Consider the following 15,554-nt stretch of genomic DNA (forward strand, 5'->3'; position numbering starts at 1 on the left):
TACTACTCCGAAACACTATCCCATTCAATAAAAATACGGCGATCCGTTGTAAAGTCTCATCGAAGAGCCATTAATTGACTTATAAACCAATCCACTTTCATTTAACTTTTGCCATTTCCACTTTTTTTGTACGCTAAATAAAGTATCCTGCAAATGGGCTCATATTAAAGACCAGAGGACGACTTATATGCACACCGTTAACTCAGACCAAACTGCCATGTAGCGAAAGCCATGCAAGGCCCATGTAAAACACTGAAAATTAAGGAATTCGGATTTTTGGAAAGCGTAAAATGAAAGTAGAAGCTCAATTACGACAGCTCCCCTATGATTTGATATGGTATCTGATACCTGAAACCCAAATATTTGGTTTAACCTGAAGTCACGTGATCAGAATATGTACAGCGAAACAAACTTTATATGCAGGTCACAAACTCAGTCTCTCCTCCAGAGTTCTTTCGAAACCTCTTAAACAAGGTAGAAAATTCTATCTAATTGGACTCACCGATAAACATCTGAGTCTTTATAAACCCATAAAGTACGTAGATAAACCGTAGACATACTGATCACACAAAAACCCCCTCCTTCGTGTTAATTTCCTCCCAAAATCATCAAAGTCACGTGACACAATTACCTCCTATTGCTGCCGTCAATAACCCCAATAATCCCACTTCATCCGCGACTAAATCCACACACGTAGTTCCCCAAGAACCGAGAAAGCCTTAACAACCCAGAAAGTCAAAAAACAGGGCACTGCTGCTGTCATAGTTAACATATAATCTCCTGCAGAGATCACTTTCCTGGCTGTTCTGCTGCCCATACTGCGGTAAGGATCTGGCTCCAATCCAATACAGTAACCCAGTGATTTATAGTGTATCACATTATTAGATACTTTACTATGATGTGATTGTTGAAGTGAAAAGTAAAGGAAGAACAATCAAGACAGACTTCAAACTCCCGGTACGACACCCAAGAAACCACTACAACCATGCCACCGACTCAGATGAAGGGCTTGACCCAATTCATCGTGGATTTGCGGAACTCTAAGGATCTCCAAGAAGAGAATAAGCGCATCAACTTGGAGATCAACAATATCCAAACCAAGTTCTCGTCAAACCTCAATGGATACCAGAAGAAAAAGTACGTGTGTAAGTTGATATATATCTACTTATTGGGGTATATTGACGCCATTGACTTTGGCTTGAAAGAAACTTTCGAATTGCTTAACTCCCTGGCATACTCCGAGAAACAATTAGGATATGTTGCCCTTTCAGTACTCGTCAACAACGACAAAGCCAAACAGACCACCAAAGATTATTTAAACTCGCTGTTGTCCTTGGTTCATCAGAATTTAATCAAAGACCTTCAATCAAATAATGAAGACTTCAATTGCTTAGCACTTCAGTTCATAGGTTCCAACTTCAACATCTCCGAGTCCTCTACCGTGAGAGTTGAAGAGTCCGATGAGGATTCAGCAAAATGGTTGGAATTGATCGATATTGTCTATTCGTTCGTCACTTCTCCAATCCAAAAGCCACTCACAAAAAAGAAAGCTTCGCTTGCATTGTATTCCTTGTTGAAACTATACCCTCAAGTGTTACTTTCCAATAGTAACTGGATCCCAAGACTTCTTACACTCGTAGACGACAAAGACTACGGTGTAGCCATCTCATGTATCCCATTATTGCATTACATTGTGAGATTAAAACCTCAATTTGTGAAATCTATCATTCCAGCAATCTCGCTAAGATTATACAGCATCGTTATAGAGAACAAGTGTCCAGAGGAGTACTACTACTACAAGTCTCCCGTCCCATGGCTAGTAGTGAAATTATTACAATTGATAGAACACTTCTTCTTGTTGACTGATGCTAATGACTTTTCAGTTTTGTCTATTGCTACATTGGACGAGCAAACTCTCAATAATTTCAGACTGGTGGTTGCCAAATCGATTCAAAATGCCTCTCACCCAGTAAAGGGCTTACCAAATAGAAACTCGCAGAGCTCCATATTGTTTCAAGCCGTATCACTTGCGGTGTTTTTAGACGCTTCTGCAGATGCCATCAACGGTGCCATTAATGCTTTAATGATGTTGCTTGATTCAAATGAAACTAACACCAGATACCTTGCTTTGGATGCCCTCATTAAACTCACTGCTCGTCTGAACACAAACTGCTTGACTATGACAGACAGATTTGATGTGAACTTACCTAAAATTTTCCATTTATTACACGACAAGGATATTTCAGTGAGAAGAAAATCATTGGACTTGTTATACACTATTTGTAACCCATCAAGTTATAACACTATAATCAGCAAATTGCTCGACTACTTTCCTTTCTCTGACTTCACACTAAAATCCGAACTTGGAATTAAGATAGCAATTTTGGCAGAAAGATTTGCGACGGATTTTACCTGGTATGTCACGACCATGTTGAAATTATTATCCATTGGAGGCGGTTCTAATTCCAATGGTATAAGCTACATCAGTAACGAGGTTTGGGAAAGAATCGTTCAAATTGTAGTGAATAACGAGAGCTTACAAAAGATGACATGCAAGTTAGTAATTAACTTGTTGAAAAAACCATTTTCTGCCAGCACCCATGCCAGTACTCAACCACCCCCAACAGGCGTATCAGAAAATTTGATAAAGGTAGCAGCTTTTGTATTAGGTGAGTTTGGAGAGCAAGTAAGCTCAACAGAAGGATTTCACATCCTGCTACAATTTCGGTTATTGTACGATGCCTACTTCAAAGTGTCATTAACAACAAGGGCCATGTTGTTAACAACGTTCTTGAAATTCTTGGTGAAATTCCCCGATGAAGACTTCGTTCCTGATATCGTAGACTTGTATGAAATTGAGGCCCTCTCAATTGATCTTGAGATCCAAACAAGATCACATGAATACTTGGGGTTGGTCACTTCTCAATCCAATTTCAAGCTTGCAAACCTGGTGGTAAAGCCATTACCAGCATTTGTTCAGAAGGAGAGCCACTTGGTGAATAGAATAGGAAGTGTAAGTCAGATAGTGGGAGTGAATAGATCGAAGTCACTCTTGGTTTTAGCCAAGAATATTAATAGCACTTCTAAGGGTGAATCCACGACAAGAAGCAATACGCTTGATGTTTCTCGTACTAATGGCATTGCTAAAAATGGAATTAAGGAAGAGGATCAGGATGATGATGAAGAGGATGATTCGAATCCTTTCGGAGACGAGAAAAAGGCCCCAACGACACTTTCACCAAATTGGTATTCTGGATATCACAGAATGTTACATTATGATGCAGGTATTTTCTATGAAGATCAATTAATCAAGATTACTTACAGAGTTCTCAAGGAGGCTTTCAATATTGTTCTTAAATTTACCATTATTAATAATTCTGCGAAGACTACTGGCACAGATATTTCGGGATTTACTGTTTTGGATCTTGAAAGCTTGACAGGAAACCAGGACCCAAATTACGTTTTAAATATCAAGCAATTACCGGATCCTACGATACATGACAAATCGACCATGGAAATAGGAATAAAAGTTAGAAACGTTATTGAGAATCACGAAAGTCCGATTTTATCACTTTCCTTTATGTGCGGTGGCTCCTTTAACCTGCTAAACCTTAAATTCCCCGTCTTGTTATTGAAGACTCTCTCTTCAACTGTTTTAACAGGAATAGATGAATTTAACAAACGTTGGCAACAAATAGGAGATCTTCTAGGAGTCAAGGAGGGAGAGTGTTCTGTGAAAGTGAGCATAACACATAGATATAACTCTTCGAACATTTCCAGACTTCTAACAAGGTTAGGATTTGCAGTGGTTCACTCCACTACAGACGATGATGTGAACGAAATTTTAGTATTTGGTGCAGGCATTTTGCATACACAGAAGACTAATTATGGTGTCTTAACTACTATCAGAAGTGTTGATCAAATCGGCAAAGAGTTCGAAATTAAGGTTAGATGTTCTGGAGGAGGTGTTGCGGATGTAATTTGTTCGACATTAAAGGAAATATTCGAAGGAAAATTCTAAATGCAAGGGTTCTTTCATTTTGATTGCAAAAAAAAAAAAAAGATTAAGCTTTCTTTAGCAGCTTCTGAAAAAATGGGCCTTATCTGGGTGCTCCGAGGCCCAAACGAATTCCAATTCACCCGCCCAAATCATAAATAAAGCTTATATAGCTTCAAAATAACTTTGATGGAATCCCACAGGATAACCCAAGAAGGACAGCCGTTGTAGTTTCATATTACTCCACTTTTCTTAATGCTATGAATTGTCAGAAGCATCCTAAGTAATTTCACCTAGTCTCAGATTAATGTCCCAGGCTACAATAGTAATTTTCTAGGATTAGGCTTTTTGGTTGGTCCCGTTCATAACCTTAGCCTATAAAAGTAGTATTTTCTATCTGTCACATACATCAAGTAACTACTGCAAATAAAATATGACTTATCCGGTGGGGGTTACCTGATCTGGAAAAGTGCTACTCTGCAACTTTGATAGCATCACGTGAACAGATTCTGAGATATACTTCCATTTTAGGATACGACGTCTTGGGATAGTTCTCTTGCTTTAGCATAATATCACTTTGCCTAAGACATGATGGCTATGTGTAGCAATATGCTACCTTTAGAGCGAGATTTAACAACCCCACATAGTACTAACGTAGGTTAGAACAATGGAAAATCTTGACAAGCCCCAGAATGTTCTCTAGATGGCCAAAATCAGGATGATTGTCAACCTATAACACTTCCTAATCGGGAAGGTGGGACATGAACAAATTTCCTATTTGGGAAGTATTTAGAGTGCAAATTTGCAGCTGTTACTATGGAATAAGCAAACTAGATGAACATGAATCTCGAAGGCAGTGGGGTTCATCGATCACTTCTGTAAAGATTAATCCTTTATAACGCCTGAATTTCGTCTGGAAACAAACAACAAATTTTCTTTCTTCAATAGATTTTCCTGTGGTGTTTACACATAGTTCTCTTTCATTATATTTGAGTGCAAAATACCACAATATGAGGATAAGGGAAACGTCATTAGTGCTAGTCCTCTCAGTCTTGAGTGTGATAAGCGAAACTAATGGATTACCAGCTCCAGCCTTAGTTACCCTTTGGCAAACAATCACACGTCCCAACAATGATCCAGCTGCTACAGATCTTGCAGCAGGCTTATTTCCATTATCATTAGCGGCCCCACCATCAAATTTGGCAGCAACAGCAGCGGAACCAGAAATAGACTTAACAACTGCTGACTCAGCACCAGTTGTGGCCCCAACAGCAGCAGCAGCACCAGTGGTCCCAGCTGCGGCCGCAGCTCCAGCAGCTCCAGCAGCTCCAGCAGCAGCAGCCCCAGTGTCCCCAGTGGCAGCAGCAGCAGCAGCAGCACCAGCTTCTTCATCAGCATTTGATTCAATTGTTGGCAAATTGAGCAGCCCAAGCTTCTGGGAAGGTCTTCTCAGCAAATTCTTAGGATCATCTTCAGCTGCTTCTTCTGTCCCAGCGGCAGCCGCTCCTGTTGCAGCTGCTCCAACAACTCCAGCTGCGCAGTCGTCAACCCCCGCTGGATTGGCTTACGTTGCTTCATTTCTTTCATACCCTCTTTCTAACCCATTCAGTGCTCCAAGTCCAGCAGTAGCAGCTTCTCCAGTCAGCTCGGTATTCACTTCTTCAACAACCAGCGACTCCACTGCTGCCACAGAGACCGGTGGGCTCTACGACCAAATCGCTGACTCTCCTAACATCGACAAGCAATTTGCGAAGGATATCTTGGATGCACACAACAAGTACAGAGCTCAGCATCAAGTTGGTCCTTTGTCTTGGGAGACTACCGCTTACAACTATGCTCAGAACAATGCCAACAACTACGATTGCTCTGGTATTTTGACTCATACCCATGGACCTTTCGGTGAGAATCTTGCTGCGGGATTCCCTGACGGACCTTCTGCTGTGACTGCGTGGTACGTAGAGGGTGAAACCTACAACTACGAAGCTGCTAACACCTACGATCACTTTACTCAGCTTGTCTGGAAGGGATCTACCAAGGTTGGATGCGCATACAAGGACTGTAGAGCCGAGAATTGGGGATTGTATATTATTTGCTCTTACGACCCACCAGGAAACTTCATTGGTGAAAACAAGGCCAATGTGTTCAGCTGATCGCTTTATACAATTACTGTTCTCCTGCCCGAAAGTCTAGATTGTATCATACATTTTTGTTCCCTCCTAGTTCAGTTCTTTGTTTCTTGGATCCCAGTGCGAATGTACTATGCTTACTATGCTCACACTCATCAACCATCAACCAAAATATTTAATGCCCTAACTGGATACCAGTCTCTTCACGGTTCACTTCTAAAAAAACTATCTTGATATCAACATTTTTCACAGCCAAAAAAATGGCTCCAAAATAAATGCACTTATTTTTCATCAAATTTTTCGCAGACTAAAATTAATTGTAGTTGATGGTTCTTCTTTGTTGATATTTATAGATATTTGTAGTAGTAGTATAGGATAAGATATAGAAATGATAGATGTCGGTGTACCGGTTTGAACAGGGATTGCGAAAAGTCACGCCCTATTATTTGACGTTTAATACTCATGTCAAACCCAGGTGGATAGGGCGAACCATTACTGATATCTTTAGCTCAGAATTCGGAGACTCATGCGAGGCGATAAAGGAAGATATCACCAATGAATTGATATTTGTGAGGAGTGAATACGGCAGGAAAAATGGTGATATTGTAGTGAAGGGCTGGGAAACGCTCTCAGAAAGGAAATTGGATCGATTTGACATAATATGTAATCTGAAGCACATGCACGAACCCAGTGTTCCTGAAGGCCCAGCTCTGGAATCCGACAAGAACAATGCTGATGTTAAAACAAGGTTGAAAATTATCTATGAGGACGATGACTTGCTAGTGATCGATAAGCCTTCGGGAGTGCCAACGCATCCAACAGGAAATTACTACTATAACTCTGTAACGGAGATTTTAAAGCATGATTTGGAAATGGAAAACGTATGGCCATTTCACAGATTGGATAAGGTAACATCGGGAGTATTGATACTAGGAAAGTCAAAGGAAGCAGTTAAGGCTTATCTGCCAATATTTCAAGAAGCAAGGGATCAGATCACCAAGGAATACCTTGCTCGAGTAGAAGGGAATTTCCCAAATTCCGAATTTATGGTCAACTGTCCTATATTTTCAGTGAATTCAACTGGAGGATATATAAAACCATTAAATGCCGACATGCTTCCAGCAAACTCTACTACAGTCTTTAAGAAGTTGGCATACAATGCTGAGATCAATCAGAGTATAGTACTGTGTCGACCATTAACTGGCCGAATGCATCAGATAAGGATTCATTTGAGAAATATCGGTCATCCAATAGCAAATGATTACTTATATAACCCGATCAATGAACGACTTCACAACCAGAAGATCAACCAAATAAACGGAGCAATAGAGATATCCTTATACAAGAGGATATTTACAAGGTACCCAGAGTTCAATCAACAGCAGAAAGTAAATCTTTCTGTCGCCAAAAGGAATGACTGTATCGATCTATTTGCATTAACAAATTTCAAAAATGATCATATTATACAAGAACAACTACAAGAACTTAGGGGTCTCAGACAGGAGAGTCTAAATAAGCTCAAGTCTGCCCACAACATTACTTGTGACATCTGCAAACGGCGTATGTTCGATACTAACAAGGACATGTCTGATCTGGAAATATGGTTACATGCACATAGATATGAATATTCTGGGGGTAATTCGTTCTCTTATCAGACAGCATTCCCTGATTGGTGTAATATATAGCATTAATGTCGTATCATTCATTAAAAGTTTCTATTTACGGGGTTTCTTACTATTTGGCTTTGTTTTAATTGTCTGCTTCATAAACGGTAGTCTTGGAAAGAAATCAGGTACCTTCCAAGAAGTCGAACTCTCCTTTGAAATTCCTGTTTTTATACCTGCAATTTCCTGTTTAGCTTGGTTACTCTTTTGAGTTCCATTTACCAACAACAGATTATATAAATTATCGTTTAGTACCTTATTTATGGCATTATCAAGGTCCTTGTGTACTTGTAACCGTTCCTCTTCCGTGACTGGAACTTTCAGAAATTTGAATCTATAGATTCCTGCTACTTTGTGTACCATTTGCTTGCTGGTCACAGACTTCTGAAGGGATTGGAAAAGACATTGTTTCACAAACTTTCTATAGCTTGACCGACCAACAGCTGTGGAGAATGGCTGAAGATTCTGCTGGAAATATGTGGATGAACGAAACTTACCCTTGTAGCTGTTAAGTGCCTTTTCAAGACCGACGCTATTCAATTTGTGAGTACCAAAATTGGTGAAAGTGTAGGATATATTGGATTTCCTATAGCTAGAAACATAGTGATTTGACGGAAAGAACATCAAAGTGAAGAATTCATTGGAGAGTAAAGTAGGCATTGGTTTCAGTATCCGATTTCGAAACAATAGTGCATGCGCCTTGTCATCTACTCCTTTTATATCGGTAGGTTGTTCAGGAAGTCGATTGGGATCTCCAAAAGCCGGAATTTTCTTGTTTCTAATGTAGTTCACATGGGACTTGTTTGAAATCAGATAATCAATAAAGTCCAGCTTGTCAATAGGGTCAATTTTCACATCAGGTCTTGAAGTAGGAAACAATTTTAACGATACTTTGATATTCTCGGCAGCATTAGTTTGAGTCTGCGATAAAAGGAAGTCTTTTATAGAATTACTACTTTTCCGTCGCGTCAGTACTTTCAACATGATATCACTCTACAACAATGTCTACCTAATCAGAATTGCAATCCTTGGAAGAGAAACAAGTAAAGGTAATCAAAATTTTGCATCAATTGAAATGTGAAAAATTTAATATGCGTATTAGTGCCGGTTTTGTGTAACTATCATAAAGACTATGGATAGATACTATTTAATTATAAATACATATATTACAGATGCACTTTTAGCAGGTCTATGAATTTGGCAGCCACATGGTCACTGTGTTGTCAGCTGTGGCAAAAGTGAGTAGTTTTGGATCAAATGCAATGATTTTTGGTATCCCCAGTTGAGTAGGAATGACTTTTGAAGGCTTTAAATAGGTTGGATTGTCAGAAGAAGTCACACTATGGGAGTTTCCATCGCTGGTTCGAAGTGAGTTCAACTCAAATACAGAAACCGTCGAATTCGGAGAACCGACAAGAAGGAATTTCCCACATGGAGTGAATGTAGTGGATGCAGCGGATGGGTATTTAAAAGTCATCCATTTCCCGTCATATCGACTCAGCTTGTCACCAACATTCACCGTTGTTAATAATTGACCCAGGAATGAGTCTAGAATGTAATGCTCACTGGAGTCAGTAGCTATGAGAAGAAGCTTTCCATTATTGGAGAATTCAAGTTTGCTCCATGTCTGCCCTGGCAACAGCTCGACATCCACCGATAAAAAAGGGCCCTTGTCGAAGTTTTTAAGATCGTAGAAGGAAACCACGCCAATACTGCCAGGTTTATCATCATTTGGATTGGGCGATTTTCCTATTGCGAACACCAATCCTTGTGGATCATATGCTATTATTGTTGCTTGTCCTACGTCCAAGTTCCCTACAGGGCTTGCTGATTTAAGATCCCATAGCTTTACGGTGAAGTCCAAACTTGAGCTGAGGAAATTATCAGCCACAGGATTAACCTCGATAGACGTCACTTGTTCCTTGTGACCCTTGAAGTACCGAATGTACTGGTTATCTGCCAACGACAAGTATCTGATGGCGTGATCGACCTCAAGATTTACTGAAGGAGTAGAAGCGTACAAGCAATTGAGTTCATGATGAGTAAATCGAGAGACATGGGCACCATATTTCTGCGATTGAATGTCCTTGTGATGTATTCCTTTGTGGATATCGTATAGTTGAATGGACTTGTCGATTCCAGCAGAGATCAAGAATTGACCGGAGTCGTCAAAGTCTAGTGATGTGATGGAGGCACCTTTATGATAGTTGAAGAGTTTGGAAGGTGTGAACGACGAGATGACTTTCTCGGTTATTAACACCGTTGATGACGACGTCTTGGGCAGATGGTTATATTGGGACATCTATTGGGATGGGAATAAGAACTAGTGGTTTAGGTATACTGTTGTTGTACAAGTGTTATTGAAAGGTATGAATAGTGAAGTCTCGGTAAAATGTCCCGTAGAGTCAGTAAAGTCTCAGTAGATTCTTGTTGGAGTCTCAGTAGATTCTCGTTGGAGTCTCAGTAGATTCTCGCTGGAGCCTCGTTGGAATCTCAGGAGAGTCTCGGTAAAACTGACGGTAGGAGTGGCAGTAAATAGTGAGAACTTTCTTTTCTTAGTGAGAAGTCGCTTTGGAGGAAGATAGGGTAAAGGATATAAGCAATACTAGCAGCAGTTATTGCGTAATGGAAGAAAGTTAGTAGTTATTCATGGGGAAAGAAAGTAATATCCGAGAGTTTTTGAGAACCAAACGAGATTATAGAAGAGAGAGATATCCATGATCTTTAAGGGGAGGTTTTGGTTGACTTTGTATTCGCTCTTCTACAAATGAGAGTCAGTGACCTTTTTTCGCACCACACGAGGAAAGCTTGTCTTTGTTCTCAGTATTTTGTCATTATTTCCAATAATTTGAGAAAAGCACTGGCACAGGAGAGGTGATTAGAGCATGAGCAGCTGGTGAAGCAATCGTTGCTTAATAGTGTTACTTATAGATCTATTCCAGCGGCTGTACATTGTAGGAGAAATAGCAGGACATATTTGAAAATTAAATGTAGATTTTGCTTCCAATCAAGTTTATCTCCCTGTTCATAAAAACATATGATCATAAAACATTTAAAACATACAACGGGATGACAGATTTGACGTAATTTATGTTTTTTTTTGACATATTTTGCCATAATCTGTAACTGACCTTATAAATGTCTGCAATAGTTGGTGAACAGACTTATCATTTCTCCCTATAACGGGCCTTTACAGTGATAAAGAAAAGAAAATATTACAAGTCATAAGTATCAACATACCTCTTTTGTTCATTGCTAGACAACTTCCAAATGAATTGCAACCATATTCCAAATCCGTCATCTCCCTGACTCCCTGCATCAATATAAATATAGTAGACTCCAATTCTATTATCACTAAGGAAAATATAAATATTTCTACATAATCAGAACATCATTCAAACTATTTTAACTAATGTATGACATGATTCTAACCAGATAAAACATGCACCGTTAACAATTATATGCCACACACTAGTCTAAATTGCCTGTAGTCCAATACATTTCCTTTTCCTTTGCAGATTACAAGTCGCCAATCACTCCTTTGTGGTATTAACTTCATTTAGCTAATTTCCAGGTTCACGTGTTGCACCGCCTTCATCTGTCATCTCATCAGGAAGAGTCTGTTGTTTGTCGTGCTCTGCCCTGCGAGACTTCCAGGAAATAAGTGCCACTGTGTGACCTCGTTATGACTTCTGGTAGAGTGCTCCTCTTGCATCGTACAGACCTGGTCTCATGTCTCATGTTTCGGGTGCTATGTTTCAGGTCTCCAGTCTTCCACTGACGATTCTCCATATACTTTCACATACTCTCGCTAATACCCCTATTTTCTCCTTACAACTTCCCCTATTCCCTGTTCCCAATTCTCTCTGCTACCATGCTCTCTCACTCCACACACTCACCCCACAATTCCCACCACAGTAACTACTCCTCTCCTCTCTATTTTCTCACTACTTCAAACGCTGTCAATACTCGCACTTCTCGCACTTCTAATGTTTCTCTCCCTACAACCACGCCTCCAGTTACCACCGTCTCACTATTTTACCATATTCATTCGCCGCACTCCCCTACACTCTCCTCACATTTTGTCTGAACTCTCTAGAACTCCCACCTCTCCCTACACTCCCCCTACAACTCCCCTAAAATCTGCCCTTCCACACCCTCACCGCCCCATCTTTTCCGACCACCCACACACACTCTCACCAGTTCCGAAACCCCTAACTTCAAAAAATGGCAGCCACGAAATCAACTGCAAACAGTCATTGCTTTCTCTTGACAAGTTCAGCGGCAATAGCGAATTCACCCCAGAAATCAGTCAATTGAGCCGCCACTACTCTCAACAAGCTCATACATCCATTTGCACGGCCTTAAACCAGCATTTTGCCCTGTTTCGTTGTTGCATCATTCAGTCTAGTTATCACCTCTGGTAATGTCTGCTCCCTCGCCGCCTTTTAAGGTTAAGGCGATCTTCGAATACAAATCAGACTACGAAGACGACCTCAACTTCCCCTTGGGCCAGGTTATTACCGTGACAACTGTCGAGGACGAAGAATGGTACTCTGGTGAATACGACGGAAAAACGGGTATGTTCCCCAAGAACTTCGTGGAGTTGATTCCAACCGCCCCTGTGCCTTCGTCCCGACCAATCAAGAAAGCAGAAACTCCAGCTCCAGCTCCAGTTCCAGCTTCCACTGAGTCAATAAAGGAAGAGCACTCAGCAGCTCCAGAAACAGAAACAGAGCAGAGAAAGCCTTCTATTGCCGTGGCTACTCAACATAACATCCCAGAAACAAAGACTCCTTCCCCCTCAAAAGTGAATTTCCCAGTACCTTTACCCAACCAGAAGATCAACGACCCTTACAGCGTCAAGAAGCAATTTGTAGCAACTGGCCACTCATCGTACGTTCCAAAAATCGCACCCAGAGACGAGTCCAACTTAACTGCTCATGCCTTGCATGATGTATCTCATTCCAACCAGGATATAGTCAGATCGTCTACAGTTGAGGACTTCGAACATGCACAGGAAGTGGAGGGACCAAAGTTGAGCTTGAAAGAACGTATTGCTTTGTTACAAAAGCGTCAACAAGAGGAGGCGGAGAGAGAAGAGGCTGCATTGAAGAAAAAGGAAGAAAGGAAGAAGAAACAGGCCGACGAAAAAGAGAAGACGAGACTCAAGAAAGCTGAAAGTCAGGATGCGGAACTGATCAATGAGCCCTCTTCTTCACTGATTCGCAGGCGCTCCATTGATAGCCATACCGACCACTCTGAGCATGAATTGGCCGAATCCGTGCATGCCGATACTACAAGTTTGAAACAGGCAGACATTGCTGAAGGAGACGAAGAAGATGAAGAAGAAACTGAACTAGATGCTCATGAGCACTCTGCCGTGACCTCGACGGGCGGCGTCTTAAATGATCATAACAAAGTAGAAGACGATGAAAACGAAGAACCAGACGAAGAAGACGAAGATGGAGACGGAGAAGATGAATCTGACGACGAGGAACTCAAAAGACGGAAATTGGTGGAGCGTATGGCCAAGATTTCTGGTGGAAGGAACATGTTTGGAATGATGGGTATGCCAACTCCTTTTGGAGCTCCTGCTCCAGAGAAGAGCGCTGTTAAGAAGACTAAGAAAAAGGCCTCTGTAGAAGAGGCAGAGCATAGTCAACCGGATGTTAAGTCAGCACCACAGGTGCCACCGGCCGTTCCTCAGGCCATACCTGGAGCTATCCCAATCCCAACTTTGCCCAAGAAGGACGATTCTAAAGTTGACTCCAAATCTGATGGCTATCCACCTGAATCTTCTTCAATGGTCGAAGGAGACGAAACTACTGAGTCTGACGAGAATTCCACCAGAACTGAAGAAATACTTCACTCGAACCAAAACGAGCACCCAGTGGAGGCATCAGATAGCGGTTTTGATGACTACGATAAAACCGATGAAATTAAACTCACCCCTCAACCAATCGAAGCGGAAGGAACAGGATATGAGGCAGACGAGGACTTGTCTGACTTGGCAAAGGCACCTACGACAGTACCACCACCTCTTCCTCCATTACCACCCATTAGGACTTCCACAACCAACTCCGAAGCTAAACTCAGAGCACCACCACCCCCTCCTCCCACTGAGGCACCTGAATCCCCAGTGGATGCCCCTATATCACCAAATCACTCGCGCCAGCCACCTCCTATTCCTCAAATTCCCGTTCCTGGAGTTCCTTCTGCTCATACACCATCTCCACTTGTTCCTAGCGCCCCTTCTGTTCATGCTCCACCTCCTCCCGTTCCGCTGGCTCCACCTATTGCATCTATTCCTTCAGTACCGGTCCCACCTAGTAAAGATGTTCCTGCGGTACCTGTACTTCCAGCCAGTAGCTTGCCATCAGCACCACCACCTGTTCCAGCTGCTCCACCCATTCCACCAATTCCTACACCGCTTGTAGACGAAGATGACAGTTCCGATGACGAATTTCATCATGCCGAAGAGAGGGCATTGGGAGATGACAATGATTTTGAATTCGAACCAACAACTCCGGGAAGGTCGCAAACTTTGCCAGGCGGATTTGGTGCACCTCCTCCACCTATTCCAACAAGCATACCTCCTTCAGATGATTTCCCTAAACGGTCATCAACCATATCAGGTACATCGGCACCTCCCTTGACCAAGTCTTTAACAGGTACTTCAATTGGATCCATTCATAGGTCATCCACTGATTCAGGATTGTCTCGTAGTAGGTCAACAAAGAGCAAAGGGGGTCCCGATCGCACACAAGCAGAGATATCTCTAGATGATTTAGAACCGGAAATCCATAGCCTCAGGGAAGGTTCAAGTTGGTGGTTGAAAGGCGAATTACCAGTATCGTTGGCAAGCAAGATTGGAACAGACTTGATCTTCGAAGTTGAGTCAAACAAGATTGCGAAGAGAGGTAACAGAACCGTAGAATATCGCGATTACTACATTTTGTTCTATGACCTTTCCCAGCTAGTCTTGGAGTTGCTGTTCGTTAGCGAAGATCCAAGATCCACCATTCATGTGGTCAATCATTTTGCTAAGCCAATTCCAATTGCACGCAAAGATTTGCTCGATAAATATCACAGATACTTCGGACAGTCCATCGTATCATATGCTGCCCAGTTTATTGGTTCTAAGATTCAAAATGACGTAGTAAGCACTTCCATTAACAACGGTTTAAATGGTGGTGGCAGCGCCCATGTCATCCCACAAATCGGAAGTAAATCTTTCGGAGTGACCATCTATAAGAATTTGAACAACAACATTACGATAGTCGACGAGATCAGACCAGGTGACATATTCTGGGTCAAGAACGGTAAATATGTTAGCCACAAGGGATTAATTGGTGGCAAATCAATAACCCTTGATGGACCAGACAATGTATTTACCGCCATCATCTATGACTACGATCCTAAAAAGGAGAAGTTCAAAGTGATTGAGCTGGACTTAAGTGGTAATGTGAAGAAAGAAAGCTACAAGTTAGGAGAATTCAAGAGCGGAAGAATAAGAGTCTTCAGACCAGTAGGAAGAGACTACGTGGACTGGTAACTTATAAACCATTAGATACATGAATAATGATTCTGTAAATTAATATATATGTTCCTCAAAACATCTACCGATGAAATTACATCATATACTAATGTAAGGGTTATATCATTTTTATATAACTCTATATATATTCTATACAATGCGCACACATAATAACCTTAGACCAGAATAAGCAAAACTATCTAGTACCTTCATTGATTGTCACTATC

The 15,554-nt window shown here is 41.3% G+C and overlaps 6 protein-coding genes across 6 annotated transcripts; 4 read left to right on the plus strand and 2 right to left on the minus strand. All coding sequences in view use genetic code 12, as the record gives it.

Annotated features, from left to right (window-relative positions):
- Nucleotides 1–1,000: 1,000 nt before the first annotated feature.
- Nucleotides 1,001–4,021, plus strand: RJT20DRAFT_94424 (uncharacterized protein; the record flags this gene model as incomplete). The annotated part of the gene is made up of 2 exons (XM_064921532.1): nt 1,001–3,121; nt 3,173–4,021. 2 exons carry the CDS (start codon nt 1,001–1,003, stop codon nt 4,019–4,021), a joined length of 2,970 nt encoding a protein of 989 aa, XP_064774809.1.
- A 1,718-nt stretch (nt 4,022–5,739) lies between these two features.
- On the plus strand, nt 5,740–6,147 carry PRY1 (Pry1p; the record flags this gene model as incomplete). The annotated part of the gene is made up of 1 exon (XM_064921536.1): nt 5,740–6,147. A coding segment is annotated over one exon (408 nt), but the record flags the coding sequence as incomplete, so codon positions are not given.
- A 371-nt stretch (nt 6,148–6,518) lies between these two features.
- On the plus strand, nt 6,519–7,808 carry RJT20DRAFT_94810 (uncharacterized protein; the record flags this gene model as incomplete). The annotated part of the gene is made up of 1 exon (XM_064921551.1): nt 6,519–7,808. The coding sequence occupies one exon, from the start codon at nt 6,519–6,521 to the stop codon at nt 7,806–7,808; it is 1,290 nt and encodes a 429-aa protein (XP_064774811.1).
- Nucleotides 7,809–7,823: 15 nt separating this feature from the next.
- On the minus strand, nt 7,824–8,839 carry RJT20DRAFT_34117 (uncharacterized protein). Its single transcript, XM_064919744.1, has one exon. It carries the CDS (start codon nt 8,769–8,771, stop codon nt 7,839–7,841), a length of 933 nt encoding a protein of 310 aa, XP_064774812.1. The 5' UTR covers nt 8,772–8,839; the 3' UTR covers nt 7,824–7,838.
- A 1-nt stretch (nt 8,840) lies between these two features.
- On the minus strand, nt 8,841–10,401 carry SWD2 (WD-repeat containing protein). Its single transcript, XM_064919745.1, has one exon. It carries the CDS (start codon nt 10,087–10,089, stop codon nt 8,977–8,979), a length of 1,113 nt encoding a protein of 370 aa, XP_064774813.1. The 5' UTR covers nt 10,090–10,401; the 3' UTR covers nt 8,841–8,976.
- A 1,455-nt stretch (nt 10,402–11,856) lies between these two features.
- BBC1 (Bbc1p) lies at nt 11,857–15,446 on the plus strand. Its single transcript, XM_064916830.1, has one exon. It carries the CDS (start codon nt 12,214–12,216, stop codon nt 15,343–15,345), a length of 3,132 nt encoding a protein of 1,043 aa, XP_064774814.1. The 5' UTR covers nt 11,857–12,213; the 3' UTR covers nt 15,346–15,446.
- The last annotated feature ends 108 nt before the right edge of the window (nt 15,447–15,554 follow it).

This window comes from Scheffersomyces xylosifermentans, assembly GCF_036884685.1.
Source record: "Scheffersomyces xylosifermentans strain CBS 12540 chromosome Unknown RJT20scaffold_3, whole genome shotgun sequence".
Classification (NCBI taxonomy): domain Eukaryota; kingdom Fungi; phylum Ascomycota; class Pichiomycetes; order Serinales; family Debaryomycetaceae; genus Scheffersomyces; species Scheffersomyces xylosifermentans.